General features: G+C 42.3%; 1 protein-coding gene across 1 annotated transcript in view; it reads right to left on the bottom strand.

Moving 5' to 3' along the window:
* The window catches only part of CORIN (corin, serine peptidase), a 281,043-nt gene that overhangs the window by 84,864 nt on the left and 173,324 nt on the right, over nucleotides 1–22,855 (bottom strand). The window contains exons 8-11 of the mRNA XM_063457921.1: nucleotides 19,986–20,096; nucleotides 16,246–16,368; nucleotides 14,548–14,652; nucleotides 10,655–10,886 (exon numbers count right to left, since the gene is read on the bottom strand). Of these exons, the coding sequence (XP_063313991.1) occupies nucleotides 10,655–10,886; nucleotides 14,548–14,652; nucleotides 16,246–16,368; nucleotides 19,986–20,096 (571 nt within the window). The remainder of the gene's footprint in view (nucleotides 1–10,654; nucleotides 10,887–14,547; nucleotides 14,653–16,245; nucleotides 16,369–19,985; nucleotides 20,097–22,855) is intronic.

Consider the following 22,855-nt stretch of genomic DNA (forward strand, 5'->3'; position numbering starts at 1 on the left):
CCAATGGTAGGAACGTTTTTCACTCTAAAGCCCCTCGGGATCTGTAGTTTCTTATGATACTCTGATAAGAATAACCCGTGTAGATCCAGATCCGTCTCACGTTTCTTCAGTCTGAGTAGTTCAAAATAAATTTCCCGTAGCGTGGTAGTACTGGGTAAATCTGTCGTGGTTTCTGACCATCGAATCCTTTCTGCATCAATGTCATTATATTGCCATAATTCGGCCTGTTCGGTCAATCCCCCAGCTAGGGTAAAAAAATCCTCCATGAGAAAAATCACTCGCTATCGGCCAGTACTATGCTCCAATAGGTATGAATACTAATCCAAAAAAAGGTGTACAAGGTACGGTTATATAGGGAAATCTTCAATTTTAACTGTAGTTCAAAAATAATCCAAAAAAAAAAAAAAAAAAAATCCAGGGTGCATACACAGTCAGCCTTGCCAAACGCCAAACATAGATACAAAAAAATACAAGTAGTGTTGCACTCACTGTGGTCAAATATTCACTGCCGGGTGCTTGTCTGGCAAAAATATAAAGGAAAAGTAGATAGCACTCCACGGACTCGCTTTGTTAAATAAAAATTAACTTTTAATGCTCCAAGTTAAAAAATCGACGTTTCAGTCTGACCAATCAGACTTTCATCAGGACAAGGTTAGCAACAGACAAAATCCCACATATATACCCCACCAAAACCCTTAATCAAACAGTGTACTCACCACACCTGGCTAAGTGTAACTCCCACAAGCTACTCGGTCAATTGCCCCGCCGAGAATGCCGGTCGCGTGTGGATGACGTCACCACGCATCACGCACGCGTCCGTCCAGCGCACAGCACTGCCGGGAGCGTCTCCATAGCAACCAGACGCTGTCCTGTCTCTGCGGGCGCGGACCGGGGCTTGCAGGATCTGTCACACAATAAAGCACAGTGTGGTCGGGTTCACCTCATACCACCATAAAACAGTGTCAATAAACACATATAAAAAAGGAAGAACATTCAATATTCATGCATAAATCCTATTACACTTAAAAACAAATATTACCGCTGGGGGACTGTCTGAAAGGCCCTATCTCATAACATAGAGGGTATGGCTGCTCTCTTAAAGGAACATCACGTGATGTTCCTTTAAGAGAGCAGCCATACCCTCTATGTTATGAGATAGGGCCTTTCAGACAGTCCCCCAGCGGTAATATTTGTTTTTAAGTGTAATAGGATTTATGCATGAATATTGAATGTTCTTCCTTTTTTATATGTGTTTATTGACACTGTTTTATGGTGGTATGAGGTGAACCCGACCACACTGTGCTTTATTGTGTGATAGATCCTGCAAGCCCCGGTCCGCGCCCGCAGAGACAGGACAGCGTCTGGTTGCTATGGAGACGCTCCCGGCAGTGCTGTGCGCTGGACGGACGCGTGCGTGATGCGTGGTGACGTCATCCACACGCGACCGGCATTCTCGGCGGGGCAATTGACCGAGTAGCTTGTGGGAGTTACACTTAGCCAGGTGTGGTGAGTACACTGTTTGATTAAGGGTTTTGGTGGGGTATATATGTGGGATTTTGTCTGTTGCTAACCTTGTCCTGATGAAAGTCTGATTGGTCAGACTGAAACGTCGATTTTTTAACTTGGAGCATTAAAAGTTAATTTTTATTTAACAAAGCGAGTCCGTGGAGTGCTATCTACTTTTCCTTTATATTTTTGCCAGACAAGCACCCGGCAGTGAATATTTGACCACAGTGAGTGCAACACTACTTGTATTTTTTTGTATCTATGTTTGGCGTTTGGCAAGGCTGACTGTGTATGCACCCTGGATTTTTTTTTTTTTTTTTTTTTGGATTATTTTTGAACTACAGTTAAAATTGAAGATTTCCCTATATAACCGTACCTTGTACACCTTTTTTTGGATTAGTATTCATACCTATTGGAGCATAGTACTGGCCGATAGCGAGTGATTTTTCTCATGGAGGATTTTTTTACCCTAGCTGGGGGATTGACCGAACAGGCCGAATTATGGCAATATAATGACATTGATGCAGAAAGGATTCGATGGTCAGAAACCACGACAGATTTACCCAGTACTACCACGCTACGGGAAATTTATTTTGAACTACTCAGACTGAAGAAACGTGAGACGGATCTGGATCTACACGGGTTATTCTTATCAGAGTATCATAAGAAACTACAGATCCCGAGGGGCTTTAGAGTGAAAAACGTTCCTACCATTGGGAGACTCAAGCCTAAAGTATGCAGAAAATGGGTGGCCGTTTTGAACAAGTGTTCCCTTGATTTGATGCTGGTGATCATAGAGGATGTGAGAGAAGATCTGGTCCAAATACGGAGAAGGATCACAGAACTTGAGACACAACAAACAATCCTCTTGTCATCAGTAGAAGCAGCACCAACCCTCTTGAAATTAGAGGAAAATGTGAAACAGTATAAGACGGATTTGGTACGCTTTAAAAGAGAGAAACAGGAAAAAGTAGCGGCTGATTATAAAGAGCACACGGTGTACAGGTGGTTGAGTGGACACAGCGAACGTCCGAGGTTTGCAAGGAAACGCAAGTTCATACGTAAACCGCGACAATTCACAATCGACAAAACATCGGGGGAGTCAAATTCGGAGTCTGACACCTACCCTGAGAGAAGCACTACTTCTGAGCCTTTTTTAGAAGGGGCACAAAAAGAAGTTACAGGGATACGGACGAGGAACCAATATCGGAATCTGGCACCAGAAAGAGGCTCATTACGAGACGGGGCCAGAAGGGGAGAACCTTCTGGGGGAAGAGGGAGGCCCCCTCGATTCCAGATGTAATACCGGTCTTCAATATCTCATCCAGAAAACTCCTTCCTGATGAACTTAATTTACTTAGCAAAGGGTTATCCTTTGTCCCCACCAACGGACCTAATCAACTCCAGTGGGAGAGTGAATTATTCAAATTCGGACGTACTATGCGACTCAAAGATTTCTTCAAAAACCATCCAGCACAGGCAACAGATCAAATATCAAAGTTTAAACCTAAGAGCACATTTGATCCTATATCCAACCAAGCCACGATCAAAACTTTTCTACGTTCAGTGGAGAAGGAAGCAAGAGATATTTTTTGCACACAGCACAAGTCACACTCTAACTGCACGGCCAGGGACAGAGAGATCATCACATCGTTGTCTAATGACAGCAAAATCGTTATAAGACCAGCTGACAAGGGGGGAGGCATAGTTGTTATGAACTATGTGGATTATCGTGAAGAGATTCTTAATCAATTGGGTGACCAGCAAACATACCTTCAGCTCCCTATGGACCCCACGGTGCAATTGCAGAACCACTTGGAGATGGTACTCAGGAGAGGTCTGGAGGCCGACTATCTAACTAAGGAACTATATGAGTTTCTGACACCATCAAACCCAAGGACACCTATTCTGTATACCTTACCGAAAGTACACAAAAGCATCGAAAAACCTCCCGGTCGTCCCATTGTGTCAGCCAAAGAGGGAATCCTGGAACCGATAGCCCAATGGCTCGACTTTCTCATGAAGGAGACAGTGGTCAACCTCTCAACATGTTTGAAGGATACTCCTTCGTTCTTACGACTAATCTCTGCAGTGGATCTACCCCCTGAACCTGTGATGCTCTTGACTTGCGACATCAAAAGCTTGTACACTGTCATTCCCCATCTTGACGGCATAGCTGCTACCAGACAAGTACTGGCACAATCTCCATATTATCGGGGTCCGCCCATCGAATTTGTAATGGAACTGTTGGAAGCAGTGCTAACATGCAATTATTTTCGTTTCGAGAACAGTTGGTATCGCCAGATAGCGGGCACTTCAATGGGGGCAGCCATGGCACCCATGTATGCCAACTGTTATATGTATAAATTCGAAACGGAACATATCTTGGAACCGTTCAAGACCAATATAATATTGTATGCACGCTTCATTGATGACCTGTTCCTGATAGTGAGAGGCGATCCAGAAACCGTCTCCGATATGGTAGCCACAATCAACATGGCGAGCCCCAATATCGAACTGACCATGACAGCCAGTAGAACCACTGTGGATTTCCTTGACGTGAGAGTGGGGATTGAAAATAGTAGAATTACTCATACCCTGTTCACCAAACCCACGGACCGCAATACACTCTTACATGCCGATAGCTTCCACCCAAGCCATCTGAAAGCTTCCTTACCATATTCCCAGTTCCTAAGGGTCTTCAGGAACAACTCGGATCCTTTTAAAGCAAAGGAACAAATTAACACCATGAGGGACAAGTTCCTTGAACGGGGCTATAAGGAAGCTATCTTGGATAAAGCTTTACTGAAATGCCAGCAGCAGGAGACAAGTTTTAACAACAAAACCCAACGATTGGTGTTTCCGACAATTTACAACACGGCCTCTACAGCATTGAGAAGAGCGGTCAATAAGAACTGGCGGATACTGAGCAATGATAACAGCCTTCCTGAGGAATTTGCTTCTCCGCCAATGATGAGTTATAAGAGGAACAAGAGTTTGAGAGACTTACTCGTGAAGACGGATCCTTCCCATTGCTATGACATCAAAACAACCAAGAGTAATTACGGGTGTTATCGGTGCCTGGGTTGTGTTACCTGTGGACATATGGTCCCAGGACGTACGTTCTCGCATCCCCATACTGGTAAACAGTACACCATTAAACATCGTTTAACTTGTACCAGTGACTTCGTCATCTACAAGCTGTCATGCCCCTGCGGCCTGGTTTATATAGGCAAAACTGACTTACCGTTAAGGGAACGGATTCGAAACCACCGTTCAAATATACGGGTCGCATACCGTGATGGGGTATCAGAGTTTCCAGTCTCCAGACATTTCTTGGAACTAGGACATACGCTTCCGTCACTAAAACTAATGGCGGTTGACCATATTCCATTGCCAAGGCGAGGGGGAGATCGGAAGAAAATGCTCTTGCAGAGAGAAATCCACTGGATCAGAACCTTGGACACGATTGCACCAAAGGGACTCAATGAGAAATACTCTTTAGCAGTATTTTTATAATTGTTTTGATGTGTTTAGGGTTCAGGGTATTTTACAATGAATCCAGGATACCCCTGAATCGACTCATGAGCCCACCCTGGGGGATAGGCTATGAGCCTTCAGAGTATGGAGGAGTAAATATAGCCCTACGTGTCTGAGGGATACAGTTGCGCAGGGATCCTAGCTGCAACCTGTGCCTTGTGTTTCTTAAACAGATGTAGGTGAAGTGATCAGTGTTTACTTAGGTCGGCTTATATGTCTGATTATTACTTTTCCTTTATATGTGGCGATTTGATTTGGACCTAATTGGTGTTCCTTAATTTTGATTTACGCTAGTAAAGGATTATTAGGTTTAAGCGCAGATTCCAGTAGGTGATCCGTATCACTACATAGAATAAAACTTCTTTGTTGGACAACTGATCGCCTGGTGCGATGTTTAGTAGAGAGGGGATATATTGCACGAGATTAAGTGGGGCAGTTAGTGCCTATATGGTTTAATGCGGGCATATGGCCTTGCATAGGCACACACTATTCATCATCCAGCCAGCTGAAGTGACTGGCAGGATTATAATAAATAGAAGAGTGTCGGTGTGGCACCTATTCTTCCTTCAGTGACAGTGTTTAAACGAGAAAAGTTGTTCATACAGTATTATCCCATAACGTGATGTTCCTTTAAGAGAGCAGCCATACCCTCTATGTTATGAGATAGGGCCTTTCAGACAGTCCCCCAGCGGTAATATTTGTTTTTAAGTGTAATAGGATTTATGCATGAATATTGAATGTTCTTCCTTTTTTATATGTGTTTATTGACACTGTTTTATGGTGGTATGAGGTGAACCCGACCACACTGTGCTTTATTGTGTGACAGATCCTGCAAGCCCCGGTCCGCGCCCGCAGAGACAGGACAGCGTCTGGTTGCTATGGAGACGCTCCCGGCAGTGCTGTGCGCTGGACGGACGCGTGCGTGATGCGTGGTGACGTCATCCACACGCGACCGGCATTCTCGGCGGGGCAATTGACCGAGTAGCTTGTGGGAGTTACACTTAGCCAGGTGTGGTGAGTACACTGTTTGATTAAGGGTTTTGGTGGGGTATATATGTGGGATTTTGTCTGTTGCTAACCTTGTCCTGATGAAAGTCTGATTGGTCAGACTGAAACGTCGATTTTTTAACTTGGAGCATTAAAAGTTAATTTTTATTTAACAAAGCGAGTCCGTGGAGTGCTATCTACTTTTCCTTTATATTTTTGCCAGACAAGCACCCGGCAGTGAATATTTGACCACAGTGAGTGCAACACTACTTGTATTTTTTTTTTTTTATATATATATATATATATATATAATGTATGGGCTGACATACATTTTTGTTCCAGTGCTGCTTTGTACTAGCCCCAAAACACTCCTGCTTTGTATCCCCAGTCCAGCCCTGATTGTAATGATATAATCAATATTATTCACTTCATCTGTAAGTGGTTTTAATGTTGTGACTAATCAGTGTATAGGCATCACAGTGCATAATCAAAACTTATATTTATAGGAATAAATTGTCAGTACAATAATGCAATGATCTAAAATCAAATATACAGAAAATATTTTCTTATAAATACACTGCAGCTCACATAGGTTAAAGCTTACAATGTTGTAGTCAGCAACCTTCTCAATGTCACCTTGGCTAATGTAAAAAAAAACAAAAAAACCTATAGAAGTTAAAAACGTACGGTAATTGGTTTTTATAGATTCAATTTCAGATAAAGAGGCACTCTAAGCACCATAACCACTACATCATACTTTAATAGTTACAGTGCCAGGAGTTCCCTGACACTCTCACACTGTTAACATTTTGACAATTTCCAGCATATCTCCTAACTGTGAATATAGAAATATATACTGGCGCTCTATCAAAACCTTAGTTAAACAAAATATTATACAAAAGAACTTTATAATAGCTGCTGTACCACCAAGTGTAATCCTTCCTCATACACTAATCACAAAGCACAAATATAACAGAAGGTGTGGCGCTACATACAGATAGAAAATTGTCTAAAATCTTAATGGTTGTCACTGCTGCAAAAGTTACAGAGTTGACGGTATAAGGGAAATATTCTGAAAGAGAGATTAAGTGCTCATAGTGCAAAACTGTAATTCAATATTTATGTTATACTCTATATAAGGAACCACTCACATATTACTGAGCTTTCAACCAAGCTCTCAGGTCCGTAAAGGTGACCTTTCCCCTTCTTCAATCCAAATAGTTTCCCACAATGTGGCTAGAGCTCAAACAAAAATATATATGGTGCAATATAGCCTGGAATCCGTATTTACGTAAGAAATAGAAATATTTATACTCACACGTATGGAGCCACTCTTTAGGCTCTTTACCAACACGTTGTGTAGTTAAGGACTACACTCCTATATAGCAGGAACCAATAGCCCAATTAGGAAAATCCAAATATTTTATTAAGGAATTCTGAATCTAAAATTCTAATGGCCAATTAGAATATATAAAAACAAATATACTTCAAAACATTTAAAAATAATTATATAAAAAAGGGCATAAAGGTGATAGTACTGAAGTCCCCAGGACGCGTTTCGCCAAAATTCTGTCGGCTTCCTCAGCTAGGTAAAAATCACAATACGTTCCTCCTTCTGTCAGGATTCCTGCTATTATACCTTGTCTATGATTTTGAACACGACGTTCAGCTGTCTTTTGGCGCGCTGATGCTGCTTCTTCCTCGGCTGGCACTGTATGTGTTATAAGCCTCCCTCTCATTGCGGCTTACTTCCGCATATGATGTCATCCAAAATTAGTTCTATTAACCCTGTAGTCTCCCAGAACCTTGGAATCCCACATCAAGTGTTCATATGGGTCCACAATACCATTAAAAAGGCAGAAAAAGAAGAAGAAACCTCATTGCGAATATTACGAAAAAGTCACTTAGAAGAAACAATATGCCGTGATAAAGTGCAATTAAGATACAAACATACAGTACAATAATAGTACAATATACCATTCTTATATTACTGGTATATAGAAAAAGCAATATGATTAAAATACATATAGTATAAGACAATATAACTAATATTCCTATATATAATATAGTCTATGTTTAACACTGCAATACACATTTTATAGTGGTGTAATTTTCACCCCAATACCAATTTCATAACGATATCTTTTAAATAAATATACATTTGGATTGAATTCAGAATTCGAAATTTGTCATTTTTTAGATTACGGTAACTTTTATACTGGATATTTTAGTTACAGAATTTGTAAGGTATTTTCTTGGAGCTATTTTTATAGTTTTTATAGTTATTATTATTAGTAGTAGGGGAAGGAATAGTTATAGAAGTTAAAAGAAGTTATAGAAGAATATATAAGAGGAAATAAAAAATAATCTTTAAGAGATAATTCCCTAACATTTAGAATCTGTACAGATATCAACTATTTCGATATAATAATTGATACATTTGCAAAAATAAATGAATGTATCTCTATATAAACATTGTTGCAAGAATAGTGAGGATTACTTTGTAAAATCCTTGTTATATATATTTATGAAAAAGATATCGTTATGAAATTGGTATTGGGGTGAAAATTCCACCACTATAAAATGTGTATTGCAGTGTTAAACATAGACTATATTATATATAGGAATATTAGTTATATTGTCTTATACTATATGTATTTTAATCATATTGCTTTTTCTATATACCAGTAATATAAGAATGGTATAGTGTACTATTATTGTATTGTATGTTTGTATCTTAATTGCACTTTATCACGGCATATTGTTTCTTCGAAGTGTCTTTTTCGTAATATTCTCAATGAGGTTTCTTCTTCTTTTTCTGCCTTTTTAATGGTATTGTGGACCCATATGAACACTCGATGTGGGAGATCGAGGTTCTGGGAGACTACAGGGTTAATAGAACTAATTTTGGATGACGTCATATGCGGAAGTAAACCGCAATGAGAGGGAGACTTGGAACACATACAGTGCCAGCCAGTGCCAGCCAGTGCCAGGAAGAAGCAGCATCAGCGCGCCAAAAGACAGCTCAACGTCGTGTTCAAAATCATGGACAAGGTATAATAGCAGGACTCCTGACAGAAGGAGGAACGTATTGTGATTTTTACCTAGCTGAGGAAGCCGATAGAATTTTGGCGAAACGCGTCCTGGGGACTTCAGTACTATCACCTTTATGCCCTTTTTTATATAATTATTTTTAAATGTTTTGAAGTATATTTGTTTTTATATATTTTAATTGGCCATTAGAATTTTAGATTCAGAATACCTTAATAAAATATTTGGATTTTCCTAATTGGGCTTTTGGTTCCTGCTACACAACGTGTTGGTAAAGAGCCTAAAGAGTGGCTCCATACTTGTGAGTATACATATTTATATTTATTACGTAAATACGGATTCCAGGCTATATTGCACCATATATATATTTTTGTTTGAGCTCTAGCCACATCGTGGGAAACTATTTGGATTGAAGAAGGGGAAAGGTCGCCTTTATGGACCTGAGAGCGTTTATCCCTGAGCTTGGTTGAAAGCTCAGTAATATGTGAATGGTTCCTTATATAGAGTATAACAAATATTGAATTACAGTTTTGCACTTTGAGCATTTAATCTCTCTTTCAGAATATTTTCCTTATACCATCAACTCTGACTTTTTCGGGAGTGACAACCATTAAGATTTTGGACAATTTTCTATCTGTATGTAGCGCTACACCTTCTGTTATATTTATATCTCCTAACTGTCCCAAGGATTAGCAGGACTGTTCTGAGACCAGGGAATCACACGAACAAGAGCACTTCTCTGGCATTATTAATTATATTTACACTATGCCAAGTGTATTCAAGCATGTTAGCCCATGACCAGAATGCTTCTGAAGCCTCCATGTATGTTCTGCTCTGAGTGGGACCATCTTGTGCAGTGGTTCCCAACCCAGTCCTCTGGTACCCCCTAACAGTCCAGGATTTAGGGATTACCGAGTTGTGTCGAAGGTGTTTTTAGAAAAAGAAAAAAAAAAGAAAAGCACTTTTGACAACAGGGTAATCCCTAAATCCTGGACTGGTAGGGGGGTACTTAAGGACTGGGTTGGGAACTCCTAATCTAGTGCCATGGTTAATATGCCTGGAGTGATTTATTACTGGGCAGCCCTGCACGTTTGGGCATCGCCAGTGACAGAAGCCGTGTCAATGGCGCGCCAGATTTCAACTTTCCCACACTTTCTCTAAAACTTCCGCTTTGATGTAATCCATTCTGTTCATCTTTGAAAATAATTAATTGCCTTCAATTGTTAAAGCCATAACTGATATTATATTTTACCACTTGCCCGTAAATATCTCAACTTTCTCTAATACTTTCAAGGATTTCACCCTGTCTATAATCACATCATTTTAAGAAATTACTGAGCTAATGATAGTGAGCATACACCTCTGAGATAATATACGCAATTCCAAGGTGAAAAGAAGTCCATAAACACTTCATAAAAAAAATAAAAAAAAAATAATGAGAGCCATTTGTACAAGTATATGTCATTATTTCAGGTGACAAGGTATGTTTAAAATGGTAAAAAAAAAAAATTCAAAATTACATTTTGTATTTTATTTTTATTTTTAATAAAAGCTTTGGATAGACCATTACCTGCAAGGTGGTATGCGTTGTCTTGTCTGAGGGTCACACTTTGGTACCAGAATGGTGCAGGCAAAATACATGAGATACTTGTAACAATTGGTTTGAACGAGAGCTGGGAACAAAGAGGACTCCCAGCTTATAGAGGCTTCTTTCTGAGTCCTGTGGCCAAGGTAATTTGGAAAATGAGTGTAGTTGTAGGGTTGGTTCATACACAGTTCCAACGTTATCGCTTCACACTGACCTATAAATTGTGATACAATAGAAAATTACACACACAAATAAATAAAATATATAGTGGTATTTTATCATAAACAATTTGCAACAAAACCTTTACATGCATAGGGCCAGACCAGGTTTGACAAAAGTCACTGCACTACAGGAAATGCTGATCCCCAATATTACAGAATTATTTATAACTACTAGAACTTCTCAGATATTACGATCAACCATTTAGAGATTAAACCCAGCTATCATTTGGGAACAGGCTGGAAAAGTGAAAGAGGGAAAATCTAACAAGTACTTGGTTTCCAACATGTCCCCACTTTTCCAATGGGATGGATGCCTATTTCTGCTCTATTTTACTTGTGCGGCCCTAGGAATCATTGAGTTCGCCTTACAGTAGCAGTTATCCTACAACAAGCAGTTCATGCTGCTCTGCTGTGAGATTTCTAAACAATATTAGTTTTCTGTCTTAGCCGTTATTAGCTCAAATTACTTGATGCATTGCTTCATTCTGCATGTGGTTTGGTAAACATATTTCTACGTCTATTTTATTATATATATATATATATACACATGTTGGTTTTATTTCCCTGTTTGTCTTCATACCCTATAGTCTTTCTTCTTCATAGGGAATATTTCCTTGTTTTCAAGACGTATTGCACAATAACAGCTGTAAAAATCCTCTCAGTGATACATCTGCATGGGACTGTACAAATGTTTAAAATAAGGAATTTATATATTTTTTCAAATTGATTTTATTTGGGAACAGGGACAGATTCTCACCTAGTTCACTCGGTTAGAGAGGAACAACGTGGGGCCATTAAACAGATCATCTGTACTTCGTGCGTCTGTGAGAGCAGAATTTAGACCAGGTGATTGACCATGTTCTTGTTCACAGTTTTATAAAAGTAGAAATGTATGGCAATTTTACTCTAATTATGGGATTTAAATGTTATATATAATGGGATTATCTACTTATTTATTGATGTAGGTGTGTGCATTACCAGGCATCTCATGAAAATCCTAGTTTAAGGTTTATTGTAGCCACGGAAATGTTTTTTTCTGTATATTTTAACATATGTGATCGATGCTGGTATACTACCTGCTTGTTTTCAGCACATTTAACTTTTATACATGAAGAACACACAATATTTATGTAACTTTCTTATAGACTTGAATAACTTTACAGTTACATAATAACAGGGCCAACAATTAACTGATCATCTGGTATACAAGACTTGTGTATACACAGATTGTATTCCCTCTTTGGAGATCCCCTGCCAATTTAATTCCACCACAGTTAAAAAGAAAGTCTTTGGAAACCCTCATTATCGTTACTGCACTGGGATAAGTGGCAGCTACTATGCAAACGAAAGGCAGAAATGTGTCCAATATGATTAGCATTACAAATATAATCAACTGGATACATACTGGGGGAAGGGAAAATAACTCTCTAGAAGAGTGGGAATACTCTCTTCTAGAGAGTTATTTTCCCTTGTTCTATATAGGTTTTTAGTGAATCCCTATCATTACCAGGTTTTTAGTGAATCCCTATCATTACCAGTTTTCGAGCAGCTTAGTGCTAGTCCGTCTCCCTCTCTCCTGTGTGGTACCGTATGTAGAACCGTTCTACATACTGGGGGAAGTTTAGACATTAACAGATCTCTTATGATTATGGTTATTTATGGTCATTATGGCAGCTAGAGACAGTTGGGGTTCTAGGTGAATTAAGCGCCAAGTCTTAAATCTTATAAATATTAATATATGAACACATTATAACAGCTAGAAATGTGTATTGGTTTTACGTAACAGATAATGGTGCGTGGAATTAGTAGATCATAATGTGAAAGGAATTGTACATGAAGTGATTAGTGTTTGGAAGATACAAAGAAGCGGATCTTATCTAGAATGTTCATTTTTTTAAATCCGATATAAGGATTTCATTAGAATGGCATAAAGTGGCCTAAAAAGTATTCTTAACTCCTTAAGGACCAATGATTTGGCAAAATTGCCATGTTAGATAATCGAGACCTCGTCACAAAGAGGTTAAAGGCATGGCACATAAGATTCTGAAGATATTTCCCTTGTTTATCTTATTACTTCTCCATCAATGTATACTACCGGAGGTCACATAATCCTCTTGTTTGCTATAGAATTATTTAGTTCCCATTTGTACCATTTCTGCATTTACAGATGAAGCCAGCCTGTTACATGTTCCTGAACAAGCAGCATGCTTTGGGTCCAGTGCCAAAGCTATATTATCCATTCCAGCTGGCTCCAAGGCAAGGAGGGGGGTTTGTGAAGCATGTTATTTTCACGCCTGGTGGGCTACATCTGGGGCTCTTCTATGCATGAAACACATAATCTAGTCTTTATTGCATTGTTCTAGAGATGTTAGACTGGCAGAGCATAGCAATACATGTACGGTTTCAAAGTATCAATACATATTTATGGAAATTCTTATATTTTTTTAAAAGTGACTGGCCCGATGTTGATTTTTATTAAATATGTCTAACTTCTACCCAAGTTCTTTAGACCGCAGTTAATAAAACAATACACAAAATATTGTAAAATCTGTGCATCATCAGTGTTAATATAAGTTTAATTCTAAATAAGCCATAGTAATAAATGAATGTAATGTTATAATAGTTTTATGATCAGGGGTAATATGTACGCCGACATTATGAAAATATATATTAAAAAAAAGGGACATAAATGTTATGCATCCCCTTCAACCACAATATGTTTTTGGAGCAAACTATTTTTGGCAAGATAAATCTGAAAAAACAAACAAACATGATTTTGCCACAGTTATTTAAGTTGTATTGACAACTGGGTTTCACAATTAGGTCAGGGTTTAGGAAACATTGCAGTTATGTTGGTGTCAAGTCTGCTCAATTACTGTGTTAGTGAGTAAATCGCTGTATGTCAATGCTTCAAAGCACAAGAAGATTAAAGGTGGACAATACATTTACCTCCCATTTCATTTGCAGCATTAGTGAACACCACAACCAAAAACTACAAATTCCATATTGAGACTAAAATATGACCATATATATATATGCTTTGTCAGCATTAGAATGTCAATCATGAATGTTGGAATTCTACAACAAATGCAGTGGCATGTACAAATGTATTTTTGAAGGACAGATAGAGGTCATGGGACTATTTGGCCAATATCTGAAGACAGTGGCCTGGCATGTACAGAAAACCTGATTGAAAGGAATCAGATGTGTAAAAATGACATGGTTGTTTTACAGAGCTTTATTTAATCTATTCAAGAAACACTACTTCCAAAAGGGGTTGTTGGACTTTTTTTTTTTTTTTTTTTTTTTTTAATACACAGTAGAACCACGTATTAGGACAAACCATGTCAGTGACGAGTTATCCTATCACAAATGAGAATTTATGTATTGAAATAGTATATTAGGGGTAAATGCACATCTGTGCTGCAACTTACCCAACACTTGTTAAAATAAAGTTTTAATATTTTTAATGCACCTCTCTTTATGGATTTGCTTGCAATTCAGCTAAATATTTACATCAATGAATGTGGCGAACAATTAAAGATAAGAAAGAATAAAAAAAAGAATAATTAAAAAAAAAAACTATCAACTTTGGAAAATAGGCTCATTTAAAGTATTTGCATGAAAGGGGGAAAAAAGTATTTATGTACATACTGCAGTTGGTCTTGTTGTGAGGTAGTCCACAGTTTGGATCACTGGCACATGCCCCTGAGCACGCTGGGTAAACGCATTTTGGATCTTCTTCTTGGCATGAGTGACCTGTAGTATTAATTAGCTTCAGCACAGGGAACCAATTCACCTTGCATTACATTAATCAGTCATTTCAATTATCTTAAATATCTATGGACACTTACAATTCATTAGTATTATGTAATCAGGGAAAACTCCCACACAATTCCAGAAGCGATTATAATTTCCATATAATTCAGTTGATTGGCATTTTATACTTCCAGCTCTCCATGGTTTCTGACAATGCTTGAAATTCTACACTGAAGATTGTTATACAAGAACATAAATAAAGTGAGATAAGTCACCTGGTTAGGCTGCTTCGGAGCTCCATATACAAATCTAGTGTTTGGCAAAATGCAATGGTATTTGTTAGGGTTCTGTTAGGTCCATGAAACTTAAAGATGGCGGGTCTTAGCATGCCCTGACTTGTTGGGTTCTACCCACCTAACCCCATGACCTGCCCTGCCCTGCTCAAAACCAGCTGCATCTCAAGTCATCGATAAAAGGGGAAATGTAAGAATGTAAACAGTAGATTTAATCATGACAAACATACATGAGTAATCATTAGGCAGAGTAGGCACCTGTTTACAGGTGCATGTCCACAAGGGGGTGCATGTTTTCAGTACTTATGACATGCCTTTTTGGAGCTACAGTGGGCTGGTGGAGAGATAAGTAACAGGAACTTTGGCCAGTGTGTTCGGTATGCTAGTCAGCCATCTATGCTTGACAGCAGAGCCGCAGGAACAATTTTAGAGGGTGTAAACATCAGTTTTGTCCCAGCTCTTCCAGTATCAGTGTATCCTTATAATTCTGCGCAGTGTTGAGCCAAATACTTATAACAGAGAAGCATTGAAGATGAATTGCACATGTGCAGTAATCCGCAGGATTGTCCAATCTAATGCTAATCATAGGGAAGATTCAGATTGGCATAAGCAGATCGCAGCCTGCTGGTGGAGAGTTCCCTATTTGCCAGCATTTAATCATACAAGTGCTTTGTGTGCGCACAAACTTGCAGGTGTAATCTGGGCAAGTCCTGAATAAACTGTGCAGTCTTCTCAAACCTTGTGTGTGCATGCTGAATATAAATGATGAACAAAACAAATAAAACAAAAATAACAAAATACTGTAGCTAACTGACAGTTTTCTTTTAGCCAAATATCTCTGCAAAACAAACAAAGCCAAAAGACTGCACGTACAATATATTTGTATGGGTAAGCTGAAGTGGTGTAGGTGCTTAGACTGATCCTCTTAACTCAGCCACCATAACGACTGGGAATACATCTCACTCTGTTATTCTTAAGGATAGACCGACACTTTGCGATAAGAATCAAGCCACTTTATAGAGTTCAAATGCAGTGTGTTTGTGTTTCATGGTTGTAAGTACAAATTAGAATTGTACTTTCTGAAACAGACAGAAAAACCCCCCCAGGAAATATGGTGATGCGAAACCTATTATTTCACCCTAGGATCGAATAAATACAATCTTACGCCATGACTCACCAAACGTGCCTGACAACGGTAAAGAGAGGAGCACTTTAGCTAATCATTTAAATAAACTTTGCAAGCAGAAGATTTTCCCATTACAAATTTTGGAAAAAAAAAAAAAACGTGTCTTCCACTTACCCTTATTTTCAGTGCAGTTCTCTTCATCGCTCCCATCTTTACAATCGCTGTCTCCATCACAGCGGAAGGCACTGGGAATGCATTGCCCATTTTTACATTCTGTCAGACCCTGACTGTGACACGCTATACAAATAAATCAAAATAATTGTGTTTCATAAGAAAGAAACTCAGCATCTGTTTAATGTCATGTTCTTACTTTTTTTCTTTTTTTTCCTCTCGGTTTTGTAATGAGATATAGAACTTTTCTTGTTGGATATAAATATGCTATTAATTATGTACACAATTATAGTCAGGCCTTTATTCTGTTTTATCTCAATATTTGGTTTTTACTTTATAATTTGTTATAGGTTATATAATATTTATATTATCCACGATCCAGCACTCGCATTTGTGTCATACGTGCCATGGTGCTCCTCCAGCCTGATGACAAATATTCACGATGACAGGCACTCACTGGTCTTGTTAATCCATTAAATGTTTCATTATTTACCACGAATAGGTTAAATCTAATCAACGTTACAGTCCGCATGCAGGCTTTCATCAGGATCAAAGTGATGAAAGTCCAGATACGAACCGAATTGTTGATGTGATGGAACCTAATCGTGGAAACTAAAAGAAACAAAAACATTTCTTGGATTAACAAGACCAGTGATGATCTTTCTTCATGGATAATATATATATAAACGATGAAGTAAATATTTTTGGATTGGAAATAATTCATCTTTTTTATTTCACCCAATTCATCCTTATTGACTTTTCTCCCTAATTAGCCTGTCTGTTCTACATGTTACATGCCTCGCTACACTAAGCTCAGTTTGGTTGTTGTCTGCTAGACTTGCGCAGAACAAAAAAAATTCTGTTCACCAGAACCATTTTTTCCAAAAATGAAATTTGGTTTGGGACCTCTGACACTCGTTTGACTGTTTGGCTCATCTTTTTTTTTTTTTAATTCTTTATTTTTCCTTTTCATAGCGCATGTAATGAATTCTTACATTCCCGCCTCGCCACAACAGCGATTGCGGGCGCAGTATGGTACATAGTCATATAATTTTATGTTGCGCCGTTAGGAGTGTTATTCAACTGAGTTACATTTGTCCTGTCCGGAGACAGATCTTTGCATGCAATAACTTATAGCCATATATAGATGTCATATATACAAGTCATTGTGGTATAATAATGAGGGAACAATATTCCCCTGAACATTGGTGTACAGTGAGAAATAAACAGGCATAAAATACATAAACAAATCAACAAAATCGGATTGGTAAGTTATTCTCTTGGTGTGCTGTACCGGTTTGCTCGTTATCATGTTAAGTGGCCTGTTGGTATGGGATTATGTGGGTGCCCTGGGCGGGACAGATGCTTCATCTGTCATCCTCCTCCGCCCTGGCATACAGGATCTGTTGTTGAGTTACCGTTAAGTTCAAAGAGGCCCTGGAGAGTTAAGTGTCGGTGCCAGAAGAGTCTGGGTGGGTCTACGTGTGTCACCTGGTGGGTGTGGTCTGTATCTGTATCAGTCCCTGATTTCCCCCCCCCCCCTTTTGTCGTAGGTATGTTGGTGGAGCCCATCTGGTCCCCATGTGCCCTGCTAGTCCGTAAGGTTCAGCCATGTTGGGGGTCGGTGTGGTAAAAGCATACTGAATAAAAACATGTGTACCGGTATTTATGGCCTTAGGTTCAGAGTAACGATAAGATAAGAGAAAGTAAAATAAAATAAAAGAGGCATCGATTAGGAGTACAACATCAATTCGTCTTAGAGTACATCAACTATTGGGAGCACTCTAAGGGGTTAGTGCAGATAATATTTCTCCTTATGTAAGTCCCTAAAACCAGTCCCAGGTGTGCTATCGTGGGTGGTAGTTGTCTGTCCCTCCTTGTCATCCCTGCTGGGTTACTCCTGGTCTGAGAGTCTTATGGAGGGTCTTGTAGGGCTATTGTTTGCCCGTCCCTGGTTGGTCTGGGTCCGAGTTTCTTCTTCCATGTGGGGTTCCCGGTCGACTGGGTTACTGCCGGCTGTTGTTCTTCTGGGAGCGGTGCTGGCAGATCAAGGCCCCTCAGGAATGCTGCGTGATCCTCGGAGGCCGATAGTACATGAACTGCGTCTCCGCGTGGCACCACTAGTGTACCCGACAGTCCCTATCGGTATTTAATACCTTTGTCTCGCAGAATCCGGGTGGTGGGTGCAAACCTACGCCGTTCGAGTAAGACTGCAAAAGGTAGGTCGTCGTATATTGTGATTTTCGTGTTGGCAATTAGTAGACTCGGTCTTTGTCTGGACCGCGCCATTATAGAGGACTTCACGTTGGTGTCTCTGGTGACAGCTATAATGTCCCGGGGAGCGTCCGCGGGTGCCGTGGGGGCTTTCCGGACCCTGAAGGCCGTCACAAGTGGCGGTCTCTCTCCCGTTGTCTGCACTCCGAGTTCTCTCAGGACCTCGTGGGTAAAGCTGATCAGGGCCTCTTGGCCTATGGACTCTGGGGCCCCACGGATCCTTATGTTTTTCCGGCGGTGCCGTGTCTCTAGGGAGGTAACTGTGCGGGAGAGGCGCTGCACTTGTTGGGTGAGTGTGTTTAGGCGGGTGCTGGTATCGTCCAGCATCCTGCCCCTCTCCGCTTCCCTGGACTCTACGTCGCTCATGCGGCGGTTCAGGCCTCCTACCTCCACCTGTACTCCAGCGAGGTCGGCCTTCCACACCTCCCTCAGGTCCCGCAAGAGGTTTTTGATATCACCCATGGTGGAGGGGGATTTGTCTGAGTCTGATTCAGATCTCTGGTAGATCCCACTGCTGGTTTGGGGTGCTTGGGGTATCTCTTCCTCCAGTGATCGCTCCGAGTCGCTGGAGCTGCGTGCTTCCACAGGCGCCATGTTTAGTCGGGCCTGCGGCGGTGGTCTGGCGAAGGACAGTCGGATGTCTGCTTGACTGTTGCTCTCCGCTTGGGCCAGTCTTCGATGCTTGCGCCCCATCTCTCTTGAGGGGGTCTCAGGTATTAACGATGTTTAAATTTTCTCTGTTTGTGGCAAAATAGGCAGTTTTAAACTCGTAAAGCGGGAGCTCAGTAAAACCTCGACCACTCTGTAGCTCGGCTAGCCACGCCCCCCTGTTTGGCTCATCTTAATATGAAAAATACTTGGGAAAACGATTCGAACACACCAAAAAGGGTGCGAAAAAACAGGCTAATCTTTGCATTCCAAAATATAGACATAATATAGAGTGATACACTGATGGGCACTATTTGGGTCACTTCTCACTTGATCTGAAAAATATCAGCATTTAGCTGCTGTTCCCTAATCAAACATAATTTTTCTCATCTGTCATCTCATTATTTTTGGGCAGGGGCAGAACTTCAAATCCTGAAGCAGACAGCATGCTTGTACATCGGGCTAGTCATTTGCTTGGTTATACGTCCTTAAGGCACTCCTGACATATGGAATCTGGCCAAACTACTAATTGGCCCAACGTCAAGCGATTTGGATTCAGCTAAATATATATGCATAGAGTCTACCAGAAAAAGGCAACTTACTAAAGCTAATTTCTCCTTGCTTTAGTTCAGGGTCTACTAAATTAAATGACCATTTGGCCTAAAGTCCAACGAACTGGACTCAACCACATCTATATGCACAGGTCTATGGTCTACTAGAAAAAGGCAACTTACTAAGGTGAATTTCTCCTTGTTTTAGTACAGCGTTAGTGTTCTGCTATTATCCATAGCAGCCACAATATTACATTGAATACTACTTACTGCAATTGACTTCATCAGATTTGTCTGCACAGTCATGGTCTCCATCGCACACCCACTTCAATGTTATACATCGCCCATCTCCACACCGATAACTTTGTAACGGGTTACAATCTAAGCAACGAGATAAAGAGCAGATATTTACTACATTTAAAGAGTTATCTCGGCGCTTGTGTTCATAAATGAGTAAGGCTAATTAAATATTAGCACAGAGTAGACTATCAGAAGATAAAGGATCCATATATTACTTAGATGACTATTATTTAACACCGTCTGAAACAGTACACTGACCTTCTGTTCTACAGCTTACAGATGGAATGTCTGTGACACCATCCTACCCTACCCTGCACTGCAGCCTGCACAATTCAAAAGTTACAACTGCATGGAGTTAGAAGGACATTGCCCTGCACTATGGAATTTGCTGGCACTATATAAATAAAAATAATAATTAGAACGGCTTGGGTTACATCAAAGGGCATTAAATTTAGGGCACAGCAGTTTGTGTTGCCTTAAAAAGAAAGGTTTCTCGGTTTTATCGGGCAAACATATGTACTGCATGAGAGTATTTACATTCCTAAAAATAGCAAAATATGCATTTTGCAGATTTCCATTTCCCACCAATAATATATTTTTGTATTGATATTTGTGGTGTTAGCTAATTTGTAACCTTGTAGAAGGATTTCAAGGTGGTGGATATGGTATATCATTTACCGTATTTATCGGCGTATAACACGCACCGGCGTATAACACGCACCTAATTTTTAGAAAGAAATTGCAGGAAATTTCCCCCCTCCCATAGTATTCTCCCCCTCCCCTCCCCTCCCATAGTGTACTTCCCCCCCCCTCCCATAGTGTACTTCCCCCCCCTCCCCTCCCCTCCCCTCCCATAGTGTACTTCCCCCCCCCTCCCCTCCCCTCCCATAGTGTACTTCCCCCCCCCCTCCCCTCCCATAGTGTACTTCCCCCCCCCTCCCCTCCCCTCCCATAGTGTACTTCCCCCCCTCCCCTCCCCTCCCATAGTGTACTTCCCCCCCCTCCCCTCCCATAGTGTACTTCCCCCCCCTCCCCTCCCCTCCCATAGTGTACTTCCCCCTCCCCCCCCTCCCCTCCCATAGTGTACTTCCCCCCCCCTCCCCTCCCATAGTGTACTTCCCCCCCCCCTCCCCTCCCATAGTGTACTTCCCCCCTCCCCCCCTCCCCTCCCATAGTGTACTTCCCCCCCTCCCCCCCCATAGTGTACTTCCCCCCCTCCCCCCCCCTCCCTCCCATAGTGTACTTCCCCCCTCCCCCCCCATAGTGTACTTCCCCCCCTCCCCCCCCCTCCCTCCCATAGTGTACTTCCCCCCTCCCCCCCCATAGTGTACTTCCCCCCCTCCCCCCCCCTCCCCTCCCATAGTGTACTTCCCCCCTCCCCCCCTCCCCTCCCATAGTGTACTTCCCCCCCTCCCCCCCTCCCCTCCCATAGTGTACTTCCCCCCCTCCCCTCCCATAGTGTACTTCCCCCCCTCCCCCCCCTCCCCTCCCATAGTGTACTTCCCCCCCTCCCCCCCTCCCCTCCCATAGTGTACTTCCCCCCTCCCCCCCATAGTGTACTTCCCCCCCCTCCCCCCATAGTGTACTTCCCCCCCCTCCCCCCCATAGTGTACTTCCCCCCCCTCCCTCCCTCCCCTCCCCTCCCATAGTGTACTTCCCCCCCTCCCCCCCTCCCCTCCCATAGTGTACTTCCCCCCCCTCCCCCCCTCCCCTCCCTCCCCTCCCATAGTGTACTTCCCCCCCTCCCCTCCCTCCCCTCCCATAGTGTACTTCCCCCCCTCCCCCCCTCCCCTCCCATAGTGTACTTCCCCCCCCTCCCCTCCCATAGTGTACTTCCCCCCCCCTCCCCTCCCATAGTGTACTCCCCCCCCCTCCCTCCCCCTCCCCTCCCATAGTGTACTTCCCCTCCCCCCCTCCCATAGTGTACTTCCCCCCCCTCCCCTCCCCTCCCATAGTGTACTTCCCCCCCTCCCCTCCCATAGTGTACTTCCCTCCCTCCCCTCCCCTCCCATAGAGTACTTCCCCCCCCTCCCCTCCCCTCCCCTCCCATAGTGTACTTCCCCCCCCTCCCCTCCCCTCCCATAGTGTACTTCCCCCCCTCCCCTCCCCTCCCATAGTGTACTTCCCCCCCTCCCCTCCCCTCCCATAGTGTACTTCCCCCCCTCCCCTCCCCTCCCATAGTGTACTTCCCCCCCTCCCCTCCCCTCCCATAGTGTACTTCCCCCCCTCCCCTCCCCTCCCATAGTGTACTTCCTCCCCTCCCCTCCCCTCCCCTCCCATAGTGTACTTCCTCCCCTCCCCTCCCATAGTGTACTTCCCCCCCCCTCCCCTAGTGTACTTCCCCCCCCCTCCCCTAGTGTACTTCCCCCCCTCCCCTCCCCTAGTGTACTTCCCCCCCCTCCCCTCCCCTAGTGTACTTCCCCCCCTCCCCTCCCCTAGTGTACTTCCCCCCCCCTCCCCTCCCCTAGTGTACTTCCCCCCCTCCCCTCCCCTAGTGTACTTCCCCCCCTCCCCTCCCCTAGTGTACCTCCCCCCCTCCCCTCCCATAGTGTACTCCCCCCCCCCTCCCCTCCCATAGTGTACTTCCCCCCCCTCCCCCCCCTCCCCTCCCATAGTGTACTTCCCCCCCCTCCCCTCCCATAGTGTACTTCCCCCCCCTCCCCTCCCCTCCCATAGTGTACTTCCCCCCCTCCCCTCCCATAGTGTACTTCCCCCCCTCCCCTCCCCTCCCATAGAGTACTTCCCCCCCCTCCCCTCCCCTCCCCTCCCATAGTGTACTTCCCCCCCTCCCCTCCCCTCCCATAGTGTACTTCCCCCCCTCCCCTCCCCTCCCATAGTGT

This window comes from Pelobates fuscus, chromosome 6, assembly GCF_036172605.1.
Source record: "Pelobates fuscus isolate aPelFus1 chromosome 6, aPelFus1.pri, whole genome shotgun sequence".
Classification (NCBI taxonomy): Eukaryota; Metazoa; Chordata; class Amphibia; order Anura; family Pelobatidae; genus Pelobates; species Pelobates fuscus.